Source organism: Cladophialophora psammophila (assembly GCF_000585535.1).
Source record: "Cladophialophora psammophila CBS 110553 chromosome Unknown aczJe-supercont1.17, whole genome shotgun sequence".
NCBI classification, from domain to species: Eukaryota; Fungi; Ascomycota; class Eurotiomycetes; order Chaetothyriales; family Herpotrichiellaceae; genus Cladophialophora; species Cladophialophora psammophila.
This window is the reverse complement of record NW_006912938.1, coordinates 435,084-460,316: the sequence shown is the minus strand read 5'-3', so window position 1 is coordinate 460,316 and position 25,233 is coordinate 435,084. Positions and strand designations below refer to the sequence as shown.

The following is a 25,233-nucleotide window of genomic DNA, read 5'->3' as shown; positions in this document are numbered from 1 at the left end:
GGGAGTTCAATTGTTCAAATAGGTCTTTCAGTGACAATCCGGCATCAAGAGCGGCCTGGGCAGATTAGCCATGGCTGTAAAGTTCAGAACGACGTCCTGAGTGACCCGACCTGAATGGTTGAAAAAGCAATTTGCCAGAACAAATCACTAAGTGTGTCGGGTGGCTGGAGATTTTGAGCGCCGTCTATAGTGCTGGTGAAGGTTATAATCGTGCCATGCTGTCGAGAAAATCGGTTAAGTAGTCGCTGAGCGTCTGGTTCATGCTGGTCTTCGCAGAGCGACTCGAAACTGGCTCGGAATTCTCCCTCGCTGGAACAAGGTGTTGTAGCCTCGTGGTCGCCCAGTACTGTTTCTTTCAAATCCGCGATGAGACTGGACCACGTGTCGGATGGGGCCTCTGATTCAGAAGACATGGGACACCCTGGCCGTCGCAAGGGATTTGGTCATGAAGCAAGCTTGGGCAGAAAAAGGGCACTGTGCTGTACGTCTGATTGCATCTCTTCTTTGCGGTGTCACCAGGCATAGAGAAGTGATGGAAAGGTGCTCGCCAACGATGTATCTGAAGGCCTTGTCGGGCGCAGGGACTACTCCGTACTTACATCACAGTCGCGCTTGGGATGTATGCCTCGAGCCGAGGGGCAGCCGGATAGGCTCCTATCTGTGGCGAGACACTCCATCCACACCCAATCACATACCCAAGGGCGAGAGCAAAAGACCAAATCCTCGAATGACAGCGGCGGAATTCTGCAAAGACACAGCCATCCGTCGTCAATTCGCCAGGAGACCCGAGATTTGGCAGGATGTGGCTTTCTTTTGCTCCTTTGCCATGATGCAGGAAATGGTCATCTCTCAACAATGGACGAAGTCGAACTGTTCGGGAGGAATGGAGTATGCGCAGCGGGAGGACACGGCCTCGATGGGTCTCGCCGGCTCTGGTTAGGGCCGTCCCGCCTATTTGTCTAGACTCTGGGGTGTGGCCACTTCCAGTTTGGAGGGCGTCTGGGTCCGGGGGAGTGTAGGTTTCGGGCCGGGGTCAGAAGGAAGATGCCCTACGAAGCTCTGGTCAGTTGGTTTCTCGTCTGCATCTGAACCTCTCACTGCGCCCCAAGCCGCGTCTGTTGCAGTTGTCAGCCCTGCAGAATTATCAGCCAATGTCTGTCGTGCCCTTACCCTCAGAAACACGATGTCGCTCAGAATACCCGCAGCTGAGGAATCTGATTCGGTCGCAGCACGAGATAGATGGAGAGTATTTCACCAGTCCACTCTGAGGAATCCAAGTGCCGTAAGAGCTTAACTGCTCGCTAGCTGCGGCGCAGTCATGTGATTCACGTGACCTCGCCAGCACCTGCCCCCTTTGGCTGTGACTTTCGTTGCTTCGTCCCCCACATTTTCCTCCGCACTTGCATCATCGTCTTCAGATCTTTTTTTCATTCTTCCTCCACAAGCGGTGAACCAGTCTCTGTCTCTTGACCAGTCCTTGAGCTTGCATGACCTATCCAAATACGCACAATCCTCAACACCACTACGTATCTTATCATTCGTTCCCATCCATCGCCGCAAACTTGACGGGCATCTGGACCTGAGAACTTTGAGATCTTCCAAACAGTAAGGCACGCTGCCAACACCAACACCACCACCATACTAAGTCGGGCCATAAAGTCGTGCGCCACCTCAGACTCATGAATACTGTATATTCCCGCTTTCAAACTTGTCGCTTAGAAAGCCAGCTTCATTTGTGCCATACAGCGCATGCAGATCCCTGTTAGGTTTATTTCTCCTCATCCATCACGACTTTGATCGACTTGTCGGTCATGTTAGCTCGACCTTGAGTACGCTTTGCTGAGCCTTTTCAGCCGTATAAAAATATCTCACGCGCCAGAAACCACACCCACAAAGCAAGCATTAAATCCTCGGGACGACACGCCAAAATAATATAGTACCAACCTTGCGATTCTTAACAACGGCCCTCTCCAAAGAAAGAAAAAAAAAAATCTGCTAGATCCAACCTCCTCAGACCAGTTTCTACCAGAATGGCCACCAAAACCGACTTTTCAACCCCTGACATACCTCAGTCCACGGCTACGTTCTACGTCTCCTCCTGCACACGCATCAATGCCCCCGCTAGCCTCGTCTTCCGTACCCTCCGTAACACCGAAACCTGGAAAGATTGGAACCGCTGGATGCCGCGTGTGACAATCACTTTTCAACCGGACGACGAAGATGACGCCACACTAGCCGAAATCGAGGAGCTGGTGAGAAATACTTCCATCGCGGTAAATTTTGACTCCGACATTACCGATGGAGCAATCATGTCAGAACCGGGCCCTGAGTATTCCACAGCGCATAGGAGGGGAAGTCGTGGTGGTTCGAGTGCTGGGAACGGGGGTGCCAGCCTTGCACCGCCTGGAAGTAGAGGCTCAGCGAGTATTGAGCGGCCCATTAGTCCTCCGCCTGTGATACGACAAAGGTTAGCTAGCAACGCTAGCAGGTTCTCGGGAATCTCACAGAATAGTGTGGATGGGCCCTCACGATCAAATTCAACTACAAACGCCAACGGCACCGGCAGCACCGGTGACCCTGATGGATTATCCGCAGCACAAAAATACCAAGCTGCAACCGAGGCCCGCAAAGCCTCCCTATCCCCCGGGCAATCACCTCCTCCATCAGCAAACACAAACAGCAATTCGGTTCTACTCGAATCCCCCGGGAATGCCTCTCTTCTCATGCCAGCACCCGCCAATACTCAGTCGACTGCCCTCGCAGCCAAAGCTTCGCGGCGCAAATCCGGCACCAATTCACAGCACAGGAGGCAACTACACATTAACGCCCTTTACGGCGAACCCTCTGTGCGGATCCAACTCGGTACGAAAATGATTCTGTACATGAAGATGAAGTTGCCCCACAGTCAAGAAATGAGGGAACAGGGCGTCGTCGTCACCGAAGTCTCTCGTCCAGACGACCCTCAGGACGAACCTGGACGGGCATCCCTGTCGCGCACTCAGACTCATACAACTTCCATATCTGGCGTGTATAGACTTGTCTGGAGCAGCACCAATTCCTACAGCCCTCCAAGAAGCTACCCTCGCTTCCTATTACAAACGCAACGCGTCCACGAGATAAGACCGATCACGACGGGCGATGGCAAGGAAATGTGCGAGTACTGGGATTGGGAGTGCCAGAGGGGTATATTGTCAAAGAAGAACAAGAAGGAGAACACGTACATGGAGGAGAGGATGGCGGAGTGGGGGAGGATGTTGGGTGAGTTTTGCGAGAGTATGGGCGGCGCGGTCGAGAGGAGGGATTTCAGTGTTGGATAGTTTTGCTGGTCCTGAGCTCGGCTGAAGATGAATTTTAGTGATCTAAGAGAGCAAACAGAGGCAGAGAGAGGAGATGGGATTGGAGCCGGCATGTGAAATTGAAGGTACGGCGATCCACTAACCTTACTAGTGTCGGAATGCTCATGGTCTACAAACGAGGATGTTCGAACGATGAGTAATGAAAGTTATGAGAGAAATCAACACGTAATGTATAGCAGCAGCAACAGCAGCAGGGAGAACATCATGTCCCAGATTCTAGTACTCTACCAGCACTATACCCAGAACTATACTCAAACCTAGACTCAGATCGAACCTATACCCAGGGCTATGCCCAAGACCAGCTAGTTAGTAAGTGGTTCCTCTAGACAGAGCACCAGGAGTTTACAGTCATGGCAGAGTATGGTATAATATAATGGCGTGTAGTATGGTAGAGATAGAGGATATGAGAGGATAGTAGCAAATGCTGAAACCCGACGCCGCTCGCTCGGATGCCCTTGAAGATTGATCGAAGGCACGGCACCTAGGTGACAGGTCCTAGGGTTTGATCGTGCCAGTCTCAGAGTCCGGGATCTCTGAATTATATTCCTCCAGCGAGTCGCGGTCCGGCATGTCGGCATCCTTGGGAATTTCCATCTTCATCATGGTTTGGAGGAAGGCTTTGCCCCACTTGACACTGTTTCCCGGGATTTCATATGTAAGCTTCCGTCGTATAAACGTGTATATCTGCCCTGTGCTTGCTGGGGACGGAACACTACTCACCTCGTCCAAGTATCCACAACGTGCATCATCTCCTTGTGCCTCTTCGCCCTCTCTTCTATACCCATGTTCAACGCCTGGTTGATCCTTTCGGCAAACCGAGGTGCGTCCCAGGGGTTGAGAAGAATCACGGAAGATGGGGGCAGAGTCTTGATCGCCCCGGCATAGGTCGACATCATCAGGACACCCTTGCGTTCTTCCTGGCATGCCGCATACTCATAGCTCACCAGATTCAAGCCATCTCGGATGGAGGAAATGATGCAGACGTCCGAGACTGCATACAGGGCACAGAGTTGTTCCGGCTTTACTGAACGGTGTAAATAGTGGATGGGCGTGTGCTTAAATGTTGCTATATTTTCAAGGGTCAGTATGTTGGAGACAAGACCCAGCTGGAGTCTTTTGAAGCAGAGTCCTACCGTGCTTGCCATTGATACGGCCGACAAGAAGTTCGACCTCCTCCCGCAGCCTTCGATACGCGTCCACATCTTCTCGGGTTGGAATGGCCAATTGGATCATGACGACTTTCCCCACCCACTCGGGGTGGTCCGTCAAGAATCGATCATAGGCGCGTAATTTCTGCGGGATGCCTTTGATGTAGTCAAGCCTGTCGACTCCGAGAATGATCTTCTGGTCGTCAAACTCCTCGCGGAGGTTGGCGAGTTCTTGCTTGACGGCGTCTGTTTCCAACTTCTGTTTCCACTCGTCTGCTTCAATGCCAAGAGGGAAGCCGTGTACAATCACCTTTCGGCGGTTCCAATGTAGGTCACTGGGGGATTTCGACACGCCCTTGAGGACGATGCGGGCGCTCTCCAGAAAGTCCTTGGCGTACTGATTGGTGTGGAAGCCTACCACGTCACAGAGAAGTAAACTCCTGCAAATCTGCTCCCGGAATGGTAGGATGGTGAAATAGTCCTCGGTGGGAAAGGGCGTGTGCAAGAAAAATCCAATTTTGAGATTCTTTTTCTTACTCAGTCGCTCACGCAAGATTCCTGGGAGGAGCAGGAGGTGGTAGTCGTGGACCCAGATCATATCGTTATCCTCCACGTAGGGAACGATATTATCCGCAAAGATTTCGTTGACCTCTTGGTAGGCTTTTGACCATCTCTCGTCCGAGCCAGCCTGGTCGGGCATACGATGCAACAGCGGCCACAAGATTGAGTCTGTCAGTCTGAGTTAGAGAGGGTCACACGATGGCGATGTTGATACAGGTCCGAGAGAAGGGAGGCCGAAGGCGATGACAATGACAACGACATGGATGATGAATCGACGTACTGGAAAAGCCGTTGTAATGCATTTCGGCAAGGGTTTCAGACAGGAAGATGGGGACGGCATTAAAATTGTCTTGCAGATGTCGACGCACTTTGTCTTTGTCATTGCGATGCACGTCGATGCCCGGCCAACCGAACCACTTGAAATCAATGGCCTTTGCCAGGCCCTTGAGTCCAGAAACTAGGCCACCAGAGGACATGCTGTACTCAAACTCGCCCTCTTGAGTGGTCTTTATGGAGATGGGCACACGGTTGGCCACCACCAGAACGCGGCCTTCGAAGTCCGGGTCGACGCTGTCCATTATGTTGAAGGTTCAGCGAAAATTTTCTCTTGAAAATAGATGGCGGAGATCGAGATCAGAAAAACCACACGAATATCTTGTAGGACTCTTTTGGGTTGGTAACTTGACTGAAGTGAAGATGGACATTTCGCATATGGAACGTGTTTTAATCTGATATTGCAAGGCCCAGACCTGGTGGGCCAGGCGAGCAATGATGTCAGAATAACAAGCCAGAAATACCTTTACGAATGCCTTGCATCGAGTATGACGAGAAAACCTTCAGCTAAGTGGCCGAACGCAATCCAGAGCCACAGGGAGGGACAAAACCGGCCAGAATACGGCATTGAAAATCCGGACACATAACGGGGCGGGTTGGCCGTTTCCCTCGGGGCAAAAGATCTGCACATGTTTTCGATGTCATGCTCAGCAGCGGTCGCCGGAGGAGCTTCCTCCTGGATGAACCTGGTTTCGACACAGATATGATGGAAATGGGTGGCAAAGGCACTGAGGGAGAATTCCCGTGGAGCGAGGAGAGTCCTGTAAGCGAAACATGTGGTGCGTTTGTCTGGCAGAATGAAGAGGAGGAGGAGGAGGCGGAGGAGGTGGAGGAGGAGACTGGAAGTCATTTCCCCCGATGCTCGATGATATGGAGAAACGATCCATCCACTGAGACAAACCAAGTACGAAAAGGTGCCCAAAGCCACCAGACGCCACACTCGGTAGGGATTCCGTGCCGAGTACAAAGCGATATACTTGGTAGGTAATAGGTACGGGGGAAACCAGTAGGCAGCCATATTAGTGGAAATCGACTTGCTGGCGGAGGTTGCCGGCGAGGTCGATGAGGTCATGCAGGCTTGGCAAAGTTGACAAGGCTGCCACCCTCGTATGAAGGAAGGCCATGGAGTCGGGTCCATCTATACAAGTATCGGGTTACATAGTTGCTACACTAGCAAAACAGCCTCCATAGACGACAGACGTGAGTACAACACATACATGGTGGAGATGATCCCCGTCATGTACATCCTTCCACCCGCTCGCTATCAATACACAATCCAATATATACAGCCTCTCCCATATCCGAGACAAATAAGTCATATGGCGGCCCACTCTGTCCCTGTCCTGCCCTGTCCCATATCCTCCCTGGTACATTTTTCCACCCCCCCCGTCATAGTCAAACACATCAATCTCATTCAAACATGGCGAGCAAGCCACGGCTCCCAGACACAGCGAGGTGTCTTCGAATGACAATATCGCCATTTCTCCGGACCAGCTTTGTCGAGGTGAAGTCCAGCTTCGGCCTCGTATCTCCAGAAAATGCGTCATGTGCCGCGGCTCTTCTGACGTGAGACGCAAAGACAATAAAACACAATCATGCCCCAACCTAATTGTGACGCCAGAAAGAAGGGTATCTCTGCCCTCTTGCCGCTGCGAGGGCCATGCGCCGTCGCCCGATGGGCTCGTCTTATCTCTCCTTCCGACCTCATATGTGCTTCTCATAACTTCCCAGGATCCCCTTGTGCCATGGTTTCGACAATGCCCAGCCACTCCTGCGCGTTCACTCTTCCCATGTCCGCCTTCAAGACGGCCCTTTCCAGAACTCTCTCAACAAGGCCGAATCTAGGTACCCGCGAACCTTGTTCCGCATTCCGAACGTAACTCAACACCATCCATCCTTGGGTGGCCATGGCCTGCCGTTGTAACACCGAGCCGGGGTATACCAGCATCTGCCCCGTCGCCGCAACCAGTAAGGTGATTGCCATGGAGAACACATCCGAAGCTGGTGTGGCTGTGGACGTGGGGTCCCGGAGAACTTTGGAGTTGAGAAGCTCGGGGGCGGTATATTCTCTGGTGACGGCTGAGAGCGTATTTGCTGTCATGTCCTCCATGTCAAGCCGCTGGGCCGAGGAGAAGTCGGCGAAGACTGGCCGACAGGATACGTCAGTTCCCGACCCGTGGACACACGTCAGGAGGATGTTGCCAGGTTTGATGTCGCCGTGGACGACTCGTGCATCACGGTGGAGCCACGCAAGGGCGGAAATGAGCTGCCGTGCCAGATGAAACCATTTCGCATCGCTGCCGAGGACTGGGTCGGCCATGGTCCAAGTGGACAAGGTTTGGGAAGCCACGGCTGCACATTGTCGGATGTGGTCTTCGAGACTGAAGGGGATGGCTTCGAGAATAAGGGTGGTTTCGTCGACGGTGCCGTAGAAAGGAACGACGTACTTTTCGCTATTTGCGATGGAATGGAGATGGCTGAGCACTTTGGCTTCGCTTTTCAAAATGGAGATTGCGTCTCGGCGCGCAGGTCTCTTGACTGCTACGAGGGCCGGAGTCGCAAGTGCCGGGGAAAGCGGCGGTGTCAAGGAGCCTGAGACGGTCCTCACTTGGACATGGGTGGTGGCTTTGTAGACCGTGCTCCAGGCGCCGGTCCCGAAGACAGCGTCTTGACCACGTTCGTCTTTGAGGATCTCAATGTCAAAGGGACATTCGCCGACCCTTGTCTCGGGCAAAGTGCTCTGACCGACGGCAGCGGTTTGGATGGGGTGTAATGTGGCATCCTTCAACTTCAGCGGAAGTTCCAGCAGAGAATGAGTCGGCACTGCGGGAATGGTCGTCGCCAGTTCTGAGATGTTGGAAGAGGACCGGCTCTGACGTGGGGAGGTGGGCGGAGTCAGGGCCGAAGTGTGGGTATGTGCGTGTGGCAGCTTGGATTCGGCGCCGGGCTTGGTCTTGGGAGTGGTGGGAGGCGTACTCATGGTCCGTGGGAGAGGAGAAGGTGGTCGAGCAACGGCCATTTTCCTATTCTGTTCAGGTGTTAAGGCGCTGCAAGTATACAAGTAGACGGATGCTCATCAGAGACTGCGTGGCGGCGATCGAGAGATGGTGGTGAGGCTCATTTTGACTACAAAAGACTGGGAAAATCCTGCGACCAGTGTGTGGCTCGAGAGGGTGGAACGTTTCGAGGGCCGTGGTTCAGGCAGAAGTCAGTGCTCCATTTTTTTTGGGGGGGGGGGGGTTTTTTGGGTCGTACGGAGCAGGCGAGCAGATGGTGTGAGGCTCAAGAGACTCAGACTCGCTCGATCCGACTCTGGCTGGTTGGCAGATCGGGAAGAATAGGAATGCAAAGAAACAGAACAATTGAAATCGAGGGCAGAGGATAGAAATATGATAAGGTCTCAACGGGTGCTGGGGGGGGGCAGAGATAATGGAAAAAAAAAAGGGAAAGATAACGAGAAAGGGTGAAACGGTTGGAATCTGGGGAAGTTGTTGGTTGAGGTTTGAGGTTGAGGTCGGTCGATCGAGGTCGAGGCTGGGCAAACAGGAAAGGAAACGGAACAGACGGAGCTGGGCAACACCATGTCAGTGGTTACGTTGCCAATGGCTGCAATCTCAGGTAATAAGAATAACTGGACTTATAATCGCTCCAGACGTCAAGAGGCAGACGCCAGAATCTGTGTGACGGTGACATCAGACACCAAGCGACCAGGCGATCAAGCGACCACTTCCCGCCACCACCGCCGCCGAGCCGGCCTGATAAAGCTTGAAACTTCTCGTACCAGCAAGTAATACTAACCAAAGCATCCACTGGCTCGTCCCTGGCAAAAACGTGGGGCTGGTGACCGTGCCATTGGGTCGAGAGGTACGGGACGAACTACCAGAACTGTCACTTGTACTCGCTACCGCGTACCTCGTACTGTTGCTGTGTTAAGATATCTCCACCACTAGACCAAAAAAGAGGGGGGGACTAGAACAAGAGACCAGACTCCGGTGTGGTGTTTCTGAGAACAGAGCAATCATATACTTGTACTGGTCAAGACTGGTGTACCTCGTGCTGCAGTACAAGTAGCTAATATGACCGAGTACTCCCCCGTACTCGCTACAAATACAAGTACTTAGAATCAAATGGAAGCAGGCACAGAAATCCATCCAGCTGCCCGCCCTTCTCTCTCCCTACCAAGTACAGTACTTGTTACAGTACTTTGTTATACTTGCAGCACTGGCACCACCCCAGTCCACTCTCCCCGCGCTCTCTCTTCCCAATATCCTTCCTTCCCCGTCCTCAACCTCCACACCACCTCGTCGCCCAATTCCACCTTCGAGAACCATCTCGGCTTCCACTCGTCGCCGCTGTCCTCCAATTCCCTCCTCCGCGCCCGCTGTGCCTCCTCCAACTGATTCTTGACCTGTTCCGCCGTTTCGTGATCCCCGCTTTCCAGCGCCATTTGGTCTGGCCGGAGACGGCTGTCCGTGGGCGCCACTCTCCCACGTTCCGCTTCCGTCACTTCGTTCAGCTGAGCCGCGAAGAGCGTCATGCCATAATGCTTCGGCGCATTCTCCACCAGCGGTCCCGCCGACCAGATGGTCGTCCTCTGGCCCAGCTTGCCCGGCTCCTTCAACTGCAACGACTGGGTCCATGTGCCGCTCAGACCCATTGAGAGCTCCTGCCCCTGTCCGTCGATTGTTTGCACCTCGACTTCTTCGCTACGGCCCGAAAACATGCCTTTGGCTTTGAACGAGACAACCGCTTTGTGACCCGCAGACTCGTTGTAGATGGTCATAGTGCCCGTCGGTTCCACGTATTTCTCGCCTGCGATGATGTTGCGTAGGAAACACGTTGCCGCCGACCAACTGAATACTTCACCCGTACTGTGAAGCACCAGCCGCGCTTTCCCTTCGTTGATGATCTCCGACGACTTGCCCCAGAATTTCTGCGACGGCAAAGGTGACTGAGTGAATGTCCAATTCTCAGACTCGGCATGCAGTGCAAGCTGCACAGGACGGTGCGATACCTTTTCGGAGATGAATCGGAACCCCCGGTCCTCCCGGACCAGTTCAAACGTCTCCCCAAGCATCGGATTGAATGGTTTACGGATTGATCGTTCTTTGACTCGCGTGTTCGAAAGCGACGAGATAGCAAATGCCGCCACGTGCATGAGTCGCTCAAAGGCATCGCTGGATCGGACGGCGTTGTCCAGCAATTGAGAATATTCAAGTTGCTCGGCTGCTCGCTGCAACAGGGACAAAGGCTCGTTCGCCGATACTGGCATTGAGATCGTCGACAGGTCTTTGCCCACGTTCTTGCGGAGGAATCCTATAAGACTGGGGGGCATGATTGTCGGGGCGGCTATGTTCTCTCGTCTAGGGATCGGATCCAGCGGCAACGGCGCCAATGATCTGGCCCGAGGAGGAAGATATGAAAACACGCTCCCCGATCGGCGCCTCACTGCGTGAATCGAGTCTTCCCCAACGTCGCTGCTGGTCGCAGAGCCTTCGTCTTCCTCGGCGGTCTCAACTTCATGATCTGTATCACTGTGAATATCGAGCACATGGTTATGATCTTCTGCATCAAAATACTCCTGTGAGTCGACCGTCTGGAGGCTCAATCGTGAAACCGCAGACTTCGGAGGTGTGGTGCGCCGAACCTTGCTCTCGGCCATCAACAGAGAGAATTCACTGACCACCCCGTCGAGATCATGAAGTAATGCCCGGCAATGATCATACATGCTTTCTTCGTGATGAATGAGAGGTCGCGACGTCGAAGGCACTGTTGGAGGAGGAGGCGTCCCATTTCGCAGGATTGGCTCGACACCGGGGAGCGGCACGGCTAGCTGCGCAGAAACGCTGCGTTTAAAGATACTGGCCTGGCTATTAGTCGTACTGACTTTGCGCTTCCAAAATGGTCGCCTCTCGTCTTGTTTGAAGTAATCGTCTCCATTCGGTGCCTCCGTGGGCGTGGTGCTGGCAGAAGTTGCTCCAAGTTTCGGAGAATGTAGCGACCCCGGCTGCGCCAACGTATCCAGACAGAGGCGGCGCACAGCATCTCGTGTGCCTGATATTCTACTGAGCAGTGTCTCCAGCCTCGCCCATTCCTGCTCTTCACATGCGGATTTCTCCCCGTCGGTGTTGTCACCCATTTCAAGGCGTAGATTGTCGACCGGCGTTTTGGATTCTAGCATGAGCCGAGTCGCAGTCTCCAAAGCCCGTTTCCATGATTCAAAATCTGCATCGTTGTTCGCCTTAAGATGCCAGAGTTCGGCCCCGGAGTCGATTGAAATTTCTCGCGTTTTGCTGTTGGCTGAGATGGCAGCCAGAGAGAGGGGAATGGCACCACGAAGAGCTGAAGAGTTACGATCGCGGTAATACGACAAGGTCGAAGTGGTGTAGTCCAAGCAAAAGAACCTCCGCGCATATCCTTGATGTTTTTTTCGCCTCAGCTTTTGCAACACTCCCGTGTGAATCGAAGAAGGGTCCTCTGCAAGTTTCCTTTGGTCGGGAACCGGTGCAATAGTACCACCGGCAGATTGGCTAATGGAAGCCTGTCTGAGGGAGTCGACGGATTCTTTATCCCTAGCTTTCAGTTTAGGACTTCTCTTGAAAAACTGGGAAGAGGTGTTGGCTATGGCCATTGCCATGGCCATTGACTGCCCATGGTGCAACTGCGCGCCAAACTGGATCTGCGATTGACATGCCGTGGGGTACGTGAGGAGGAAGATTGTCGCCGTCTTAGAGATGCTTTTGGAAAAGGTGTTGTCGAAGACCAACGCATAGTTCCCACCCTCACCCAGACGTACTTCGTGCTTCCCCTGGGACACCCTGTCGGCCTCACATTTGCCTATCCATCTTACCACCTTCAGACCAATGCTCGTCAACTTCTCGATCGCAGTGGAGTGAGTATCGGGCTTCTCTTTATCATCGTCGACGGCCGCATTATCCGGTGAAGGAGGCGCCAAGGAGGTAGACGAAGAGGAATGCAGGTTCGAGAGTGGTCCCGGATGCTTGAACAGGCCGAGATTGATGGATTTCTTGTGAGGCTGAATGGTCCAGGAGATGGTATGCTCTTGTTTGACATTGACCCAGCGGACCAGGTAGTTCTAAGCTTGCGGTCAGTACTCCGTAATCCAAGCGGCAGACAGGTTGAGGAGCGCACCCTTGAATGGACCTCGATCTGCTCAAGGCCAGCCATAGGGAAAAAGATCTATCCTTTTTAAACTCTTTGATACCAGACTATTCTTCGAGTCATGATCGTTGTAGTAGTATATGGTCGAATGTCCACAACCCTGTCTATTTTATCAATGTAAGAGGTACTGCGGTCGCATTCAGGCGTCAGGGGAGCCTGTCGATCTGGCCTTGTTGGTGCAAACGACGAAAGGGAGGTCGAGCCAGACGCACTTTCCAGTGTCGCTTGCGCAATAGTCCTGGTATAAATGCTCGTGCTTTTTGAACTCCGGGCGACTGATGTTGGTGTTTTCGGAGCTGGACGTGAGAAGGTGCCGAGAGCACTGATCAGCGGCATTTCTGGGGGGTATGAAAATCGCCCGCTTCGCGGAAGACATCTGACATAAACACAGCATAACCGAACTGGGGGCGATAATATGCAACTGTCAATCATCACTTCGTATTGCCGGCATGATGCGGCCTTGTGGGAAATCCCCAGCCAGTCACCAGTGACTTCAAGATATCCCCAAGCATTCTGACCAATTCTCTCTATTAACACGTGCACCGAAAAAAAAAAAAAAAAAAGAACCGAAGAATCATCCAACCCTAACACCATGTGGAAAGACGGGATTCACTTCTGCTGGTACAAGTATTTAAGATATTCTTCGGGTCATGTTCGAGGCGCCTGCCTACTACGACTCGATCTGACCATCAGCATGTGCCTGTTGCGTGGCCCCCTTATCTGGCGTCCATCGACAGCTTCTTGATCCGCTTGCTTCGCCCTGAATCCTCCTTTGTTTCCTTCCTGCGCTTGGTGCTTTTGCAATTGCCTCCTTTGGGTCGATATCCGCCATCAGCGTCTCGTTTCCTCTTTCCTCTCAATGTCGATCCATTGTCCAAAGCAATACCATCCTCATCATAATATTCCTGTTCCAGTTTCAAAGATTCCTTGTTTGCCGATTTGCGCGTAGAACTCCGTGATCCGGTGGCTCGAGGCGTCTTTTCTGTGCTGGCTTCATTGTCCTGGAGGAATACTTGAGGCTGATGCTTTCGGAGCCAATTGTAGACAGACACCGGGTTTTTCAATTGTGTTTCCCGTTCACGCTCTGCTGTCTTTTCTGCATTCCGATTCCCCAGACTGTTGGCCACATGTGGCCTAGGAATAGTCGCCGTGCCCTCGAGGAATGCATCCAACCCTTGCAGGTATTGCTCTTCCTGTTTGGTCGACAACAAGCTGCACGAAACGGCATTGCTCGGGTCCATCTTCTCGAACGATTGAGCAGGAGTAGGTGCCATTGAGAGCAGTGAAGCGTACGAACGACTGGGGGCAAATTCTGGAGTCTTGAGGAGCGCTACTTCGATTTCTCTGTATCTTGCCAGGGTGATTTCTCCAGCTTGTAGTTGTGTTCTGGCCTTTCTCAGACCTAAGTGTCCGTCTTCTTCAGATACTGGAGGTTTCAGATTTTTGTCACCCGAACCACCCTCAGCAGGAGACCGAAGATCGTAACGTAGCCTTTGCGGCACTTGGGGGCACGAATTGAGCTCAACAAGCAGCTGGAGCAGCTGGCTGATTCGAAGTCAGTAAAAGAAAAACACATTGCATCCCCTGGCCTTACTCGGTCTGCTCAGCTAGCCGCAGAGATATGTCCATGATCCGCTGCTCTTCCTTGAACAGTAAGTTTCCCTCCCTCATCTTCTCCTCAAACGTGACCATAATTTTGCGATACTTGCGTCTATAGGCGGGGGTTAGAACACACGATCGAAGACGGGGTTTTGGCCGACAAATACCTGTACGATTTCCTGGACGAGGGAGGCTGATCGGAGACGACTGTGGCTTCTTCCCCTGGGACATGGTCTTCTACCGGTCCCATCGAAGACATGGTTTGCTAGGCCTCTGTGAAATAACGGCTGTTGGGGGCACCGGAATAGATCTCTCGCGATCGAGACCGAGTTAAGGATGCGTGTTGGTGAAAGAGAGTGCTTGGGGACTTTGAGGGTGCAGGCTGGGGAAAGCGTCCAGCGCGTTTTGGGTTTGCGGAGCACTTCCGCGGACGAATTGTCAACTAGAGAAAAGAGGTCCGCAAGGAATTTTCAGAACCGATTACATTTAGACAATTTTGCCAGTTGTGGCCGACATCCAAGCAGGCAAATCTCAAGGTCGTATACTCAAAATGAGTAGTACGGAACTGGAGATAGCAACGTCGAAGTCTATCAATCGAAAGAGAAATGCAGAGACCGCGGAAATCGAGATAGACGTAGAGGCACCTGAACCTCCATCTAAGAAGGCCCTCCGCAAAACAAAGAAAGCAAAAGTATCTAATGGCAGCAAGTCGTCCTCAGGGGCAAAGAAGGAAACATCATCCACAGAACCACAAGATGCACCTCACAAAGACTCTACACGCTCTGGATACGGGATTTGGGTTGGGAACTTATCTTTTGGCACTACGAAGGACGACCTTGTGAGCTTTCTGACCTCCAGTTCAACGAACGTCATTCGCCGAAATCAGATAACCAGGATTCATCTACCTCAAGGGCTGCCCAAGTTTGGCAGAGCACAGAATAAAGGGTTTGCCTATGTCGACTTCTCAGACCAACAGTGCATCGACACAGCCCTCAAGTTTACGGAATCACTTCTCGGCGGCCGCCGTGTACTAATAAAAAACGCGAAGAATTTCGACGGCAGACCCGAGCAGAAAAGAGACTCAGTCGAGAAGCAGTCCCAGCCCCCAAGCAAGCGAATCTTTGTTGGGAATCTGGATTTTACCACCACCGTGGAGGATCTCGAAGCGCATTTTGGAGTATGTGGACCGATCGCCCATACCCATCTGGCTACATTTGAGGATTCGGGGAAGTGTAAGGGATTCGCTTGGATCGATTTCGAACAACTAGTGTCCGCAGGAAAGGCCATGCGAGGCTGGGCTACTCCAGGAAATAGTGCCGAGGAGGCGCCTACGAATTCAAAGTCGTCAAAGAGCAGAGTCTTGTTGCACAGGCTTCATGGCCGCAAGTTGAGGATGGAGTACGCTGAAGACAAGGCCACTAGGTATGAGAAGAGGTTCGGAAAGACAGCGAAAAAGGCGGCAGCAGGAGACGGAGAATCGAGAGAAGACGGTGGCATCGTCAAAGTAGATGGCGGACAGGAGAAGCCAAAACCCATCCACGACAACAAGAACACAAATCTCAACAAGTCCCAAGGGAAATACTCAGAGGAGACGGTGCAGAGACTGACGGGTGCAATTATCGAGAGTAAGGGCCAACGAACAGTCTTTGCGTAGGTAGCAGACATGCCTACTCGGTACAAGTACAGTTAGGTTCTGGCAGCTCGACAGGTATCATCCGATGCATTACAGGGCACGAGATCCATGGAGTGACAAAGAGCCCAAGGCGCCGCTCTTCGGGCGTTCCAAGCGAGCTAGGCCCTAGGAAGTTAGGCTCACTAGGCATCCTTCTGGGCTGGGCTTCTGCCCATGACGAAAATCTGGGGCAATGGTCCGATCGAGTTTAGTAGCTATACCCTCAGGCGGCTTTCAGGTCTCGCCTCCGGTCAAAAGACACTTTTGCTGGCGAATGCAAGGGCATCTTGTGCCTCTTCGACCGCGCACTGATTTCATTATCACTGGCTCCAAAACATCAGAGACCTCATAAGTCGACCTCCTTTTGAGTGGTTCTGCATCTTCTCTTTCTTTCGGCGCAACCTCGAGATGGGTGTTACGATCCTGTAAATGGTCTTTCGCCGAAAAGTTCCCATCGTCCTACTTCCGTCCAGTCGAGACTTGAGTGCTCGACAATCGAGAATGATTTATCCTCATCTCTCCTAAGTCCCCTTTACATCGCGTCTCGAACCCCTCCGATCCGAGATTTTCAATCACATCCGGAATCACTACGAACATGCCCGCGTCCCGACGGAAAAATCTGCTCGCGAGCAGACGGCGGCGACAAGATGAAGGAGAGGAAGAAGGATCTGTCCTAGGTGATTTTGAGGATGATTCTTTGAGCGAGGGCTCCGCGGTGACGAATGGCGATGACGGAGAATTTGAAGGTAGTGAGTCCAGCGGAGACGAGCGAGACCCGGTTCAAGAAACTACATCAGCAAGAGCAGCTGCAACAGGGCGAGATCACAGAGGCCATGATCTTGTAACCTCTAATGAGGACTCCTCAAAATCTAAGGGTACCTTTAGACACTCGGCTGACACCGAAGCCATGTTGCACGGGTTGAGTCAAGTTCAGCAGCCGCAAGAGATGGAACAGCTGCAGTTTGACAATTTGCCTGCTTCGACGGATGCTGGTGTGGTCCAGGCCGGTGCCGCTCCACCAAAGGTTCTTCGACAGGAGACTACTGCTCAGCGCTCTCGCAGGGAGCATCAGGAGTATATCCGGCAGAGAAACGCAAACCCCGCCTTTGTCCCTACCAGGGGTGGATTCTTCCTCCATGATGACCGGAACTCGTCCTCCATCGGGCTGAACTCGAGACCTTTCGCGCGAGGCAGAGGTCGGGGCTATGGAGCTGCAATGGGCACAGGGTGAGTGGGAAAAATGAGACGCTTGATCCGTCTACTAACCTGTGAAGACGAGGAATCGGTTTCAATGAGCCGACAGACAAGCCTTGGGCGCATGATCTCCATGAAGAGCATGAAAACAAGACCAAACCAATGCACCCAGAAACCAGGCCAATTCCTGCGCCAGCTGAAACGGGGAAGGAACAGAACAAAGTTAAAGCCACTTCGACGGCTCCGAATCGATCATTTTCCTTCGCGTCCATTGTGGGAAATGTCAACGTCCAAATATCATTTCCAGGCATGGCTGAGAAGATCATGGTACCAAATGTCGTCAAGAAGCACCATGTTTTGCTTCCGCAGCATCGCCCGCCACTGAGAAGAGACAAGCCTGTACGTGTCTCTATCCCTGGTGCAGCGCCGCGATATATCTTTCCTAGCGTGGATCGATCGTTCATCTTCATTCCACGGGCTTTACGCCCTAATCAAACAGGCTTCGCACGCGGTCGTGGCAGAGGCAGCTTTCAAGGAAGTCGCAGATCGAGCATATATGGTGGAGGATATACTCCAAGTGTTGCCATGAGCCGGAAGTCTTCCATGGGAGCATCCACCTTGGGAGAAGGCATCAAATCTCCTGCAGACTCGGTCATTACTCGCGCTGTCGCCACCGGCAATGAAAGCAGCCGGCCAGTGGTCCGTATGCCCTCTGGGGCTCCTACGCCATCTCTCTCAAGGACTGGGTTACCGGTGATGAATGGCCAGGTGCCGATAAATGCAGCACCGACACAAATGCAAGCGCCTGCGATGTATGGGAGTCACCCTGCTGCCATTCCCATGCACCAACCCCGTCCCCAGAAAACTGTCTCGGTGGCACATATCGAGTCACCGGCTGCATATCATTTCAAAGCTCCGCAGCAGCAGCAAGACCTAGCGTTTCATCAACAAGTCCCCGCCCACATCTCAAACCCCTACATGGAGGATAAGACTGCTGCCCCATCTGGTCAGCCGATATTTTCGGGAATGGCTGGAGTGACACCTCTTTCGCAGATACCAGAAGGAGCGGTGTTTGCACCAGGCTTTCAACCATACCCAGTCATGGGTGGGACGGCATATTTCGGGGGCCCTTACAGCAATGGAGCTGTTTTCTATCCACCAATTCCTGATGCCAGCTCTTTTGGAGTTTCGATGGCAGGCCCAGCACTGGCACCGAGTTTCATTCCCGGTTCGCAATCACACCCGATGAGCTACTTGCCTGCCGCAGGACTTGTGGAAGGCAATATGTTGGCGCACGAGTCGAACGGCATGGTCTACTACTACAACTCGACTATGTTCGCTCCTGAAGCTCAGGGCGGAATGCAGCAATTCCCAATTGCTCCCAACGGAAACATGATGCCACTGAACAATGGAATGCCGGCTCAAGCTCCCTATTACTACTCTTCTGCCCCTGCTGGCATGTTCTATCCTGCGCATTCTGGCTGATCTGTGGTCGTTGGAGTCTTCATTTCTCCTTTCATTGAATTAGGTCGACTTCTTTTCCTTTTTTAGCGGGTTATGGAGTATGGAGCATTAATGCTTTTGGTGGGAGGGAGATGGGTTTGTCGACTCTAAGGATCCTTCGAAAAGGATGACCTTTTCCCCTCTGTTTTCTTTCATCATGGCTTCGAGATATCTTTTACCATATTCTTCATGTACATTATATCTCGTGCTTCAAAAGAGAACTTGTCGATGATTGCTAGAGTTCTTGGGGGGCGGGCACAACAAGGCCACAGAAAGAAAAGGAAAAGCTCGAAGGCTGTTTACGGATCCGCCTGTCGATTTGGAAGTGGTACGAGGTACTGGTTGAGCGGATTTTCGAATCATCAGGACGAGGCTGTCAGCGATCTACCTGAAGATGGTCGAGCCTCATCCATGGCCGCATGAGTCGACGAAGGTAGTTCTGCCTCTGGAAGCGGGTTTTCTTTTGCTAGGAAGAATGAAAGGAGGGTTCTATGCTCAGGTTAGGGTGCGCTGCGTAATATTTGACAGAGGCGATGATTGTCTGGGCGCCGATGTGCTTTTGCCGAAAGCTTTGACCAGGTCCGTACCGAGTACTAGCAAAGCATTAGCAGAGCGAGCAACCGGTGAGGAATGTTGACTTTGAACGAGAAATGTGGTTGGCGAATCGTAGCGGCGAGACCGTCATCCGCCTTGCCGGTGCCATCTGGGTGCGATCGAAGCCACTGAGTTTTGATTTGGTGCTGCCTGTCAACCGGCGTCACGTGAATGCAGTGGAGTGAGGCCCAGAGGTCGAGCGTGAAGGTTGTCTCGGTCTCTTGCTCTTCCCCGCCTCGACGGGGACTGACTGATTGCCTCAGCCAGGCTGCGAGCTTTCCACTGCACCCGTCATCTCTCGACGGCCTGTCTGTTTGACCACCTTCCACAACCTCCCATCCCATCACCCTGACCTCCTTTGCGTCCTCATCCCAATCTCCCCGTGTCTTCTCGAAACATATAGGGAGATATACCCTCTTCATGTCCGCTACCTTTTGAGGTTTTTCTCGCACCCGATCTGACCGACTCTTTGCAACCTGCCCGCAGGGTGCTACGGTCAAACCCACCTGACACCGCCTACCCCAGCGTTTCCTTATCACCAATCATGGCTACACCTCATCCTCACATAGGCCCCGTTGGCCCTGACACTCTTATCACGATCAAGGTCATTATCGACGGGACAAACAGAAGATTCAAGCTCGCTCTGCGGGATCTCGGTGCCAACGTGCTCCCACAAAAGGTGCGTAGATCTATCTATCCGTGTCAGCCTGAGAATTGAACCTCCCTCGGCTGGAACTTGGGTCACTTAACCCTGCTTCGGACCACGACGCTCGAGTGAAGAGAGAGCTAACTCTTCCTCACACCTGCAGCTCCGAACCCTGCTTGCCATCCCTCCGGAGCAAGACGTTCGCTTCGACCGATTCTCTGATTCTCAGGCAAGGTACATTACGCTTGATAGCAACGACCCTGCCATCTACAAGCAACTCTATCGGGCAGCGAAGGCGAAACTCAAGCTACGTTTGAGGGCGACTGTTGAGGGAAAACCTGCGAGAGACAGCCTCGCCCAAGACATTGATATGGCCCAGAACAAAGCTGTTGTGAAGGACGGTGCCGACTCCCAGCCTGAGCCGAGGAACAACTTCCTTGAGACTGTTCTCTCCCAGCCGGTGGGCAACAGTGCGGCACCCCCTTTCAAGGCATTTCAGAAGACCTGCCAATACTCTCCCAAATGTGCCATTCCAGGAGCCTTTGATCTCGATGTCAACACTTTCGGCACGGAACAGGCTGTCAACAATCCTCAGGGTAGTCAAAGCGATGTGTACAGTTTGCCGACTCTTCCTTCCATGAATGACTTCCCTTCCACCTCGTACACAATCGACTGCAACCATTGTGGCATGCCTGTCCCAGACGAACATTATCACTGTGGTATCTGCGAGGGCGGTGACTTTGATCTCTGCAAGCCTTGCATTGACGCTGGAATCACCTGCGATGGTGACGAGCACTGGTTGTTGAAACGAACCATCCGTAACGGAATCGTCGTCACCAGCACCACCGAGACTCTCCCCCCCAAGAAATTGTCCAAGGCAGCTGCCGGTTCCTCCAGCGAGTTGACCACGCCCATCAGTCCGGAGCACGATGATACAGAGCTCACTTGCAATTCATGCATTTCCCGTAGGTGCAGACACGAACAGACAATTATATCGAGCACTGACAACGTCTTAGAAATGCCGGCCCGTGAATTTGTCACCTGCCAGGAATGTCCCGATTACGACCTCTGCCTCTCTTGTATGCAGGATGGTGAACACGGCCATGACCCATCTCACAGCTTTGAGGCACGAGATCCCGATGCATTGAAAGACGAGCCGGCCATCAAAGCTTTGTGCGGCCCTGGACGTGGTGTCCGCCATGAAGCCATATGCGATGGCTGTGATCAGGTGGGTTCACACCTATTTCTCCCACTTACGGATCTGACATTTGTTGTAGGCCATTTATGGTATCCGTCACAAGTGTTTGACATGCCCAGACTTCGACTATTGCTCCGCATGCTTTGGTTTTGCTGATGAGAAACACCCCGGGCACCGCTTCGCGCCTATCTACGTGCCTATTAAGGTAGTGAACGCCACCAAGCACATCCATCGTGGTATCTATTGCGACGGGCCACTGTGCACATCTTACAAGCGTTACATCACCGGTGATCGGTACAAGTGTGCTGTCTGCCACGACACTGACTTCTGCGCAAACTGCGAAGCTTGGCCCAACAACCCGCACAATCCATCTCATCCTTTGATCAAGTTCAGGCAACCCATCCGACATGTGTCAATCCGGACTCATCAAGAGAACGAGCTCGGTCAACAGATCGCCCAGTCGGGTGACCGCCCAATGGCGAAGAACGCCGCTACTGAGACCACTCGATCTACCTCTGCCAACGCTGCGACTCAAGTTCAGACTGTCGCCGAAGTCGATCCTGTTGAGACCGCTCCGGCAATGGTTGAGATTGCTAAGGCCGACAATGCGACGTCTGCAAGTCCGGTCACGAGCGATCTTCAAGCCTGGTACGTTACCGATTCGACCCCAGATGGTTCGAGATTCCCTCCCAATCACTTTATTTCTCAATCCTGGACCTTGCGCAACCCAGGTCCTGAGGCCTGGCCAGCCGGCTGCGCCGTCTACTACATTGGTGGTGATGACATGCGGAATCTCGATGTTCTTCATCCATCCAGCACGACTGCGATGGCAATGGCCAACCGCAGCAACGCCTTGGCATCTCCTGTCGAGCCTGGCAAGACGGGAGTCTTTACCGTTCTTCTGAAGTCGCCAGCTCGTGAAGGACGAGCCATCTCTTACTGGCGTCTCAAGACTCCAGGTGGAATTTCATTCGGCCACAAGCTTTGGGTCGACATCGAGGTCCGTTCTACTCCTGTTGAACTGCCCATTCGCTCGCACATCTTGCCTCCCACTCCTGTCACACTGGAGACAGTCGACGAGCCGAAAGAAGGTGATGGCGACACGTCACAAGGTAGCTCGACCATGATCTTCCCTAAGCTAGAGAAGGAGTCACCCATCTCCAGCGTGCACGATGTCCGTGAAGCACAGGTGGAAGAAGCTCCAGCGGCAGTGATGGAGCCCACGATCAAGACGGAGGAACACGAACTTCTCGAAGATGTTGAAAGTCTCGAGCTCGAAGAGTCCAACAGCGACGAAGATGGATTCTTGACAGACGAGGAGTACGATATCTTGGACGCCAGCGACGAGGATCTGCTGATGGACGGACAAACATCCAGGGGTAAGTGAACCAGCAGGCCCGAGACGTTGCTAGTGAGAGAATCGTACGGTGTATCAACCAGACTACGGGCAACGAGAGCGGGATGCACAACGTTGAAGGTCCATCTCTTGTGGGGGGGGGGGGCACAGAATGAAAGCAAAACAAACATCATCGAGGAATATGCAAGGTGGGTAGGGCGGGTTGTTTTTTTTTTTTTTTTTGGACAAGCTGAATTGGGCGTGAGAGAGGGCGTGGTTGTGGGGATTGTCGAAGTACTTCGATCTTCTCCTTTTCTCAATGACCAGGCAGAGTTATCGCAGCTCCCCTTGACATGGAACAATCATCCAACGGAACCTGCGATACCCTAGGACGAATCGCATGGCAACTGTTGCACGAGTCGAATGAAATGTATTTTCCCACTGCGTGCGACGACTGCTTCAATCGCCTTTTGTCAGGATTTTAATGAGAAGGGGCACTAGGATATCACGCGGTCGTGTCATGGGAGGCGGCACGGATGAGAGCTGCGAGCACGTAGGGTGTAGGGGTCGAAACAGGCCTGTCGTCATCATGGTAAAGACAGGAACCCAGACCATGAGGTTATCCTCGGGTTGTGTGGGGAGTTGTATGGCCGGAGTAGTTCTGATCCGCTGGGTCGCATGGGGAAGAGCAAGAGGAGATAGCGGGTTAAACCGGAGTTGGCAGTCTCACTCGTCAGTGGCTGACCGCAGGCGACGCATGGGTGTCATGGCGTGTACTGGGTATCGAGTACCTAGCCAGCTAGTGGTCTACCTGCGATGGTGACTGGTGACGAGTACAAATAGCAGTTGGCATGTGTTGGCAAGGTCCTCCCTCTTGCTCGTTCCGTCCCCAGGTTGCCCGCTGTGCCCCCCTTAGCCTCACTGTCCCTTCTCCTCCCGTTGGTGCCGCAGCTAAGTAAGTAGCCCTAGCCGTCCGCAAGTCCAGATTGCCCAGCTAAGTTCTGCCCAGTCCCGTCCCAAAATTCCTCCACATTTCTTCGGTTGCCCATCACTTTTGTCACCGCTTCCCAGACTGCGCTGTCCTATTTAACATTTTTAAAAGTCTGCCACTGACCCTAAACTTCCTGTGGGTTTCTGCCTGATCCCCCCGAGGACCTCTCTGACTCCCTTACTATCACACTGCGTGAATCCCTCCCACATGGAAATTCAACGACTCCCTCCACATCACCTGTCCAAATATCGAGCCTCGAGACCCAAAGGGTGACCCAAAACCCCCCTCCTCGGCAGTTTGCAATCACACCAGCACATCAAACCAGTCCATTTGACGCCAAGAAGAATACTGTTATATTTGCGCTCTCACTAGAACACTTTCACGGCGAGCAACATGCACGAAGACTTGCGCCGAAGAGCCCTCGAGAGCGGCAAGACTCTCTCGAACAAGGCCAAATCCAAGCAGTCGTCAAGGGGGAGTTCACGCGGTAATTCGGCTCCCAACTCGCGTAGTGCTTCTCGCATTCAGAGCCGAGATGGGTCGGACGACGAGGATTTTGATAAGGGCAATCTCAGTGACGACACAACTCAAAGGTGAGTTGCACGACCGTCTCATCATGCGGCTGACATGCTATCAGATGCGAGCTGACACCGGTGACGTCTAGTATCAATTCGATCGATGCCCTCCTCGAAACCGACGACATCAACGAGCAAACCTCGGATGCCGCTCGGCAAGAGTTGAACGACGTGATCTCGGAACTGCTGGATCGGAAAGGGAGCAGCCACAAGAGCCGGGAAGATGCGTTGACTACATATGTCAAATGCTTGACCTCGCACTATCTGGCCGAGGTCCTCTATGGTCGAGTCCAAGACCTTCTTGTGGCGTTTGGTCGAAGCATCAAAGCAGAAACCAGCGAGAAAGAAACAACATTGGCCTTGAGAGCCATGGCACTTACAGCCATCACGTTCGCCGATGGCAGCATCTACGACACGGTCGCACCATCCTTGAAACGGACCATCTCCGATTCTCGGTCAACATCGGTCAAGGCTGCGGCAATCTATACCATTGGGATCTGTGTCTCGTTCGGTGGCGCGGGAGATGAAGAGATTTTGGACGTCATGACTTTCTTCCTTGAGATTGCCTCGAGTGATGGAGCGTTTATTGACGCTGATGACAGTGCTGAAGTTGTCACCGCAGCCTTGAACACGTACGGATTTCTGGCGACCCAAGTGGAAGACATCGAGCAGGAGTCGGAGGACGCCATTGCGACATTCCTCGACCAGCTGGACGCAGATGATATCAAAGTTCAAGTCTCGGCGGGCGAGAACATTGCTCTATTGTATGAGAAATGCTACACGCCGCGCGAGGAAGACGACGAGTCGTCGTCGTCGTCGGACGAGGAGATCATACCCGAAGACGAACTGCCCCACGACCGGCCTCACGTGCGATCCTACCTGGTCAAACGGTACAACCCGTATCATAACACGCATGAGGTGATCGACAAGGTGACGGCGCTTGCATCGCTCAGCACCAAGTCGATGAATCGACGAGACAAGAAGGCCCTACATCAATCTTTTGCCAGCATTGCTTTGACGGTTCAAGACCCGCGGCTGGGGCTCCAGTCCAACAATGCCTCCAAGATGGTGGTGCGGGTTCACCGGGAAGGCGAGATGCGGGTGGACAAGTGGTGGAAGCTGATGCGGCTGAACGCGATTCGCAGACTTCTCGGCGGTGGGTTTGTCAACCACTACTTTGAAGGCAACAAACAGGTGTTGGACGCCTTGCCGATGATCATGCGTGGGATTGGAAGTTCAGGCATGCCGAGTCCTCGAAAGATGGCGGGCCACAACCACAAGGCGCAGAAGGGCAAATATCGCGACGTCCGACGCTTTGTGTCGGGCGACCTGACGGCGAGTTGAG

General features: G+C 53.0%; 9 protein-coding genes across 9 annotated transcripts; 5 read left to right on the top strand and 4 right to left on the bottom strand.

Annotated features, from left to right (window-relative positions):
- Positions 1–2,030: 2,030 nt before the first annotated feature.
- A1O5_09771 (uncharacterized protein) lies at positions 2,031–3,317 on the top strand (the record flags this gene model as incomplete). The annotated part of the gene is made up of 1 exon (XM_007750349.1): positions 2,031–3,317. The coding sequence occupies one exon, from the start codon at positions 2,031–2,033 to the stop codon at positions 3,315–3,317; it is 1,287 nt and encodes a 428-aa protein (XP_007748539.1).
- Positions 3,318–3,851: 534 nt separating this feature from the next.
- Positions 3,852–5,643, bottom strand: A1O5_09770 (uncharacterized protein; the record flags this gene model as incomplete). The annotated part of the gene is made up of 4 exons (XM_007750348.1): positions 3,852–3,990; positions 4,077–4,422; positions 4,490–5,233; positions 5,346–5,643. The coding sequence occupies 4 exons, from the start codon at positions 5,641–5,643 to the stop codon at positions 3,852–3,854; spliced, it is 1,527 nt and encodes a 508-aa protein (XP_007748538.1).
- A 1,472-nt stretch (positions 5,644–7,115) lies between these two features.
- On the bottom strand, positions 7,116–8,378 carry A1O5_09769 (serine/threonine protein kinase; the record flags this gene model as incomplete). The annotated part of the gene is made up of 1 exon (XM_007750347.1): positions 7,116–8,378. The coding sequence occupies one exon, from the start codon at positions 8,376–8,378 to the stop codon at positions 7,116–7,118; it is 1,263 nt and encodes a 420-aa protein (XP_007748537.1).
- Positions 8,379–9,605: 1,227 nt separating this feature from the next.
- A1O5_09768 (uncharacterized protein) lies at positions 9,606–12,586 on the bottom strand (the record flags this gene model as incomplete). Its single annotated transcript, XM_007750346.1, has 2 exons — positions 9,606–12,494; positions 12,551–12,586. 2 exons carry the CDS (start codon positions 12,584–12,586, stop codon positions 9,606–9,608), a joined length of 2,925 nt encoding a protein of 974 aa, XP_007748536.1.
- A 710-nt stretch (positions 12,587–13,296) lies between these two features.
- On the bottom strand, positions 13,297–14,272 carry A1O5_09767 (uncharacterized protein; the record flags this gene model as incomplete). The annotated part of the gene is made up of 2 exons (XM_007750345.1): positions 13,297–14,125; positions 14,175–14,272. 2 exons carry the CDS (start codon positions 14,270–14,272, stop codon positions 13,297–13,299), a joined length of 927 nt encoding a protein of 308 aa, XP_007748535.1.
- A 457-nt stretch (positions 14,273–14,729) lies between these two features.
- A1O5_09766 (uncharacterized protein) lies at positions 14,730–15,833 on the top strand (the record flags this gene model as incomplete). Its single annotated transcript, XM_007750344.1, has 1 exon — positions 14,730–15,833. One exon carries the CDS (start codon positions 14,730–14,732, stop codon positions 15,831–15,833), a length of 1,104 nt encoding a protein of 367 aa, XP_007748534.1.
- A 613-nt stretch (positions 15,834–16,446) lies between these two features.
- On the top strand, positions 16,447–18,530 carry A1O5_09765 (uncharacterized protein; the record flags this gene model as incomplete). The annotated part of the gene is made up of 2 exons (XM_007750343.1): positions 16,447–17,078; positions 17,126–18,530. The coding sequence occupies 2 exons, from the start codon at positions 16,447–16,449 to the stop codon at positions 18,528–18,530; spliced, it is 2,037 nt and encodes a 678-aa protein (XP_007748533.1).
- Positions 18,531–19,686: 1,156 nt separating this feature from the next.
- Positions 19,687–22,373, top strand: A1O5_09764 (uncharacterized protein; the record flags this gene model as incomplete). Its single annotated transcript, XM_007750342.1, has 4 exons — positions 19,687–19,821; positions 19,952–20,753; positions 20,805–21,016; positions 21,066–22,373. 4 exons carry the CDS (start codon positions 19,687–19,689, stop codon positions 22,371–22,373), a joined length of 2,457 nt encoding a protein of 818 aa, XP_007748532.1.
- A 1,333-nt stretch (positions 22,374–23,706) lies between these two features.
- A1O5_09763 (uncharacterized protein) lies at positions 23,707–25,232 on the top strand (the record flags this gene model as incomplete). Its single annotated transcript, XM_007750341.1, has 2 exons — positions 23,707–23,906; positions 23,978–25,232. 2 exons carry the CDS (start codon positions 23,707–23,709, stop codon positions 25,230–25,232), a joined length of 1,455 nt encoding a protein of 484 aa, XP_007748531.1.
- Position 25,233: the final 1 nt, after the last annotated feature.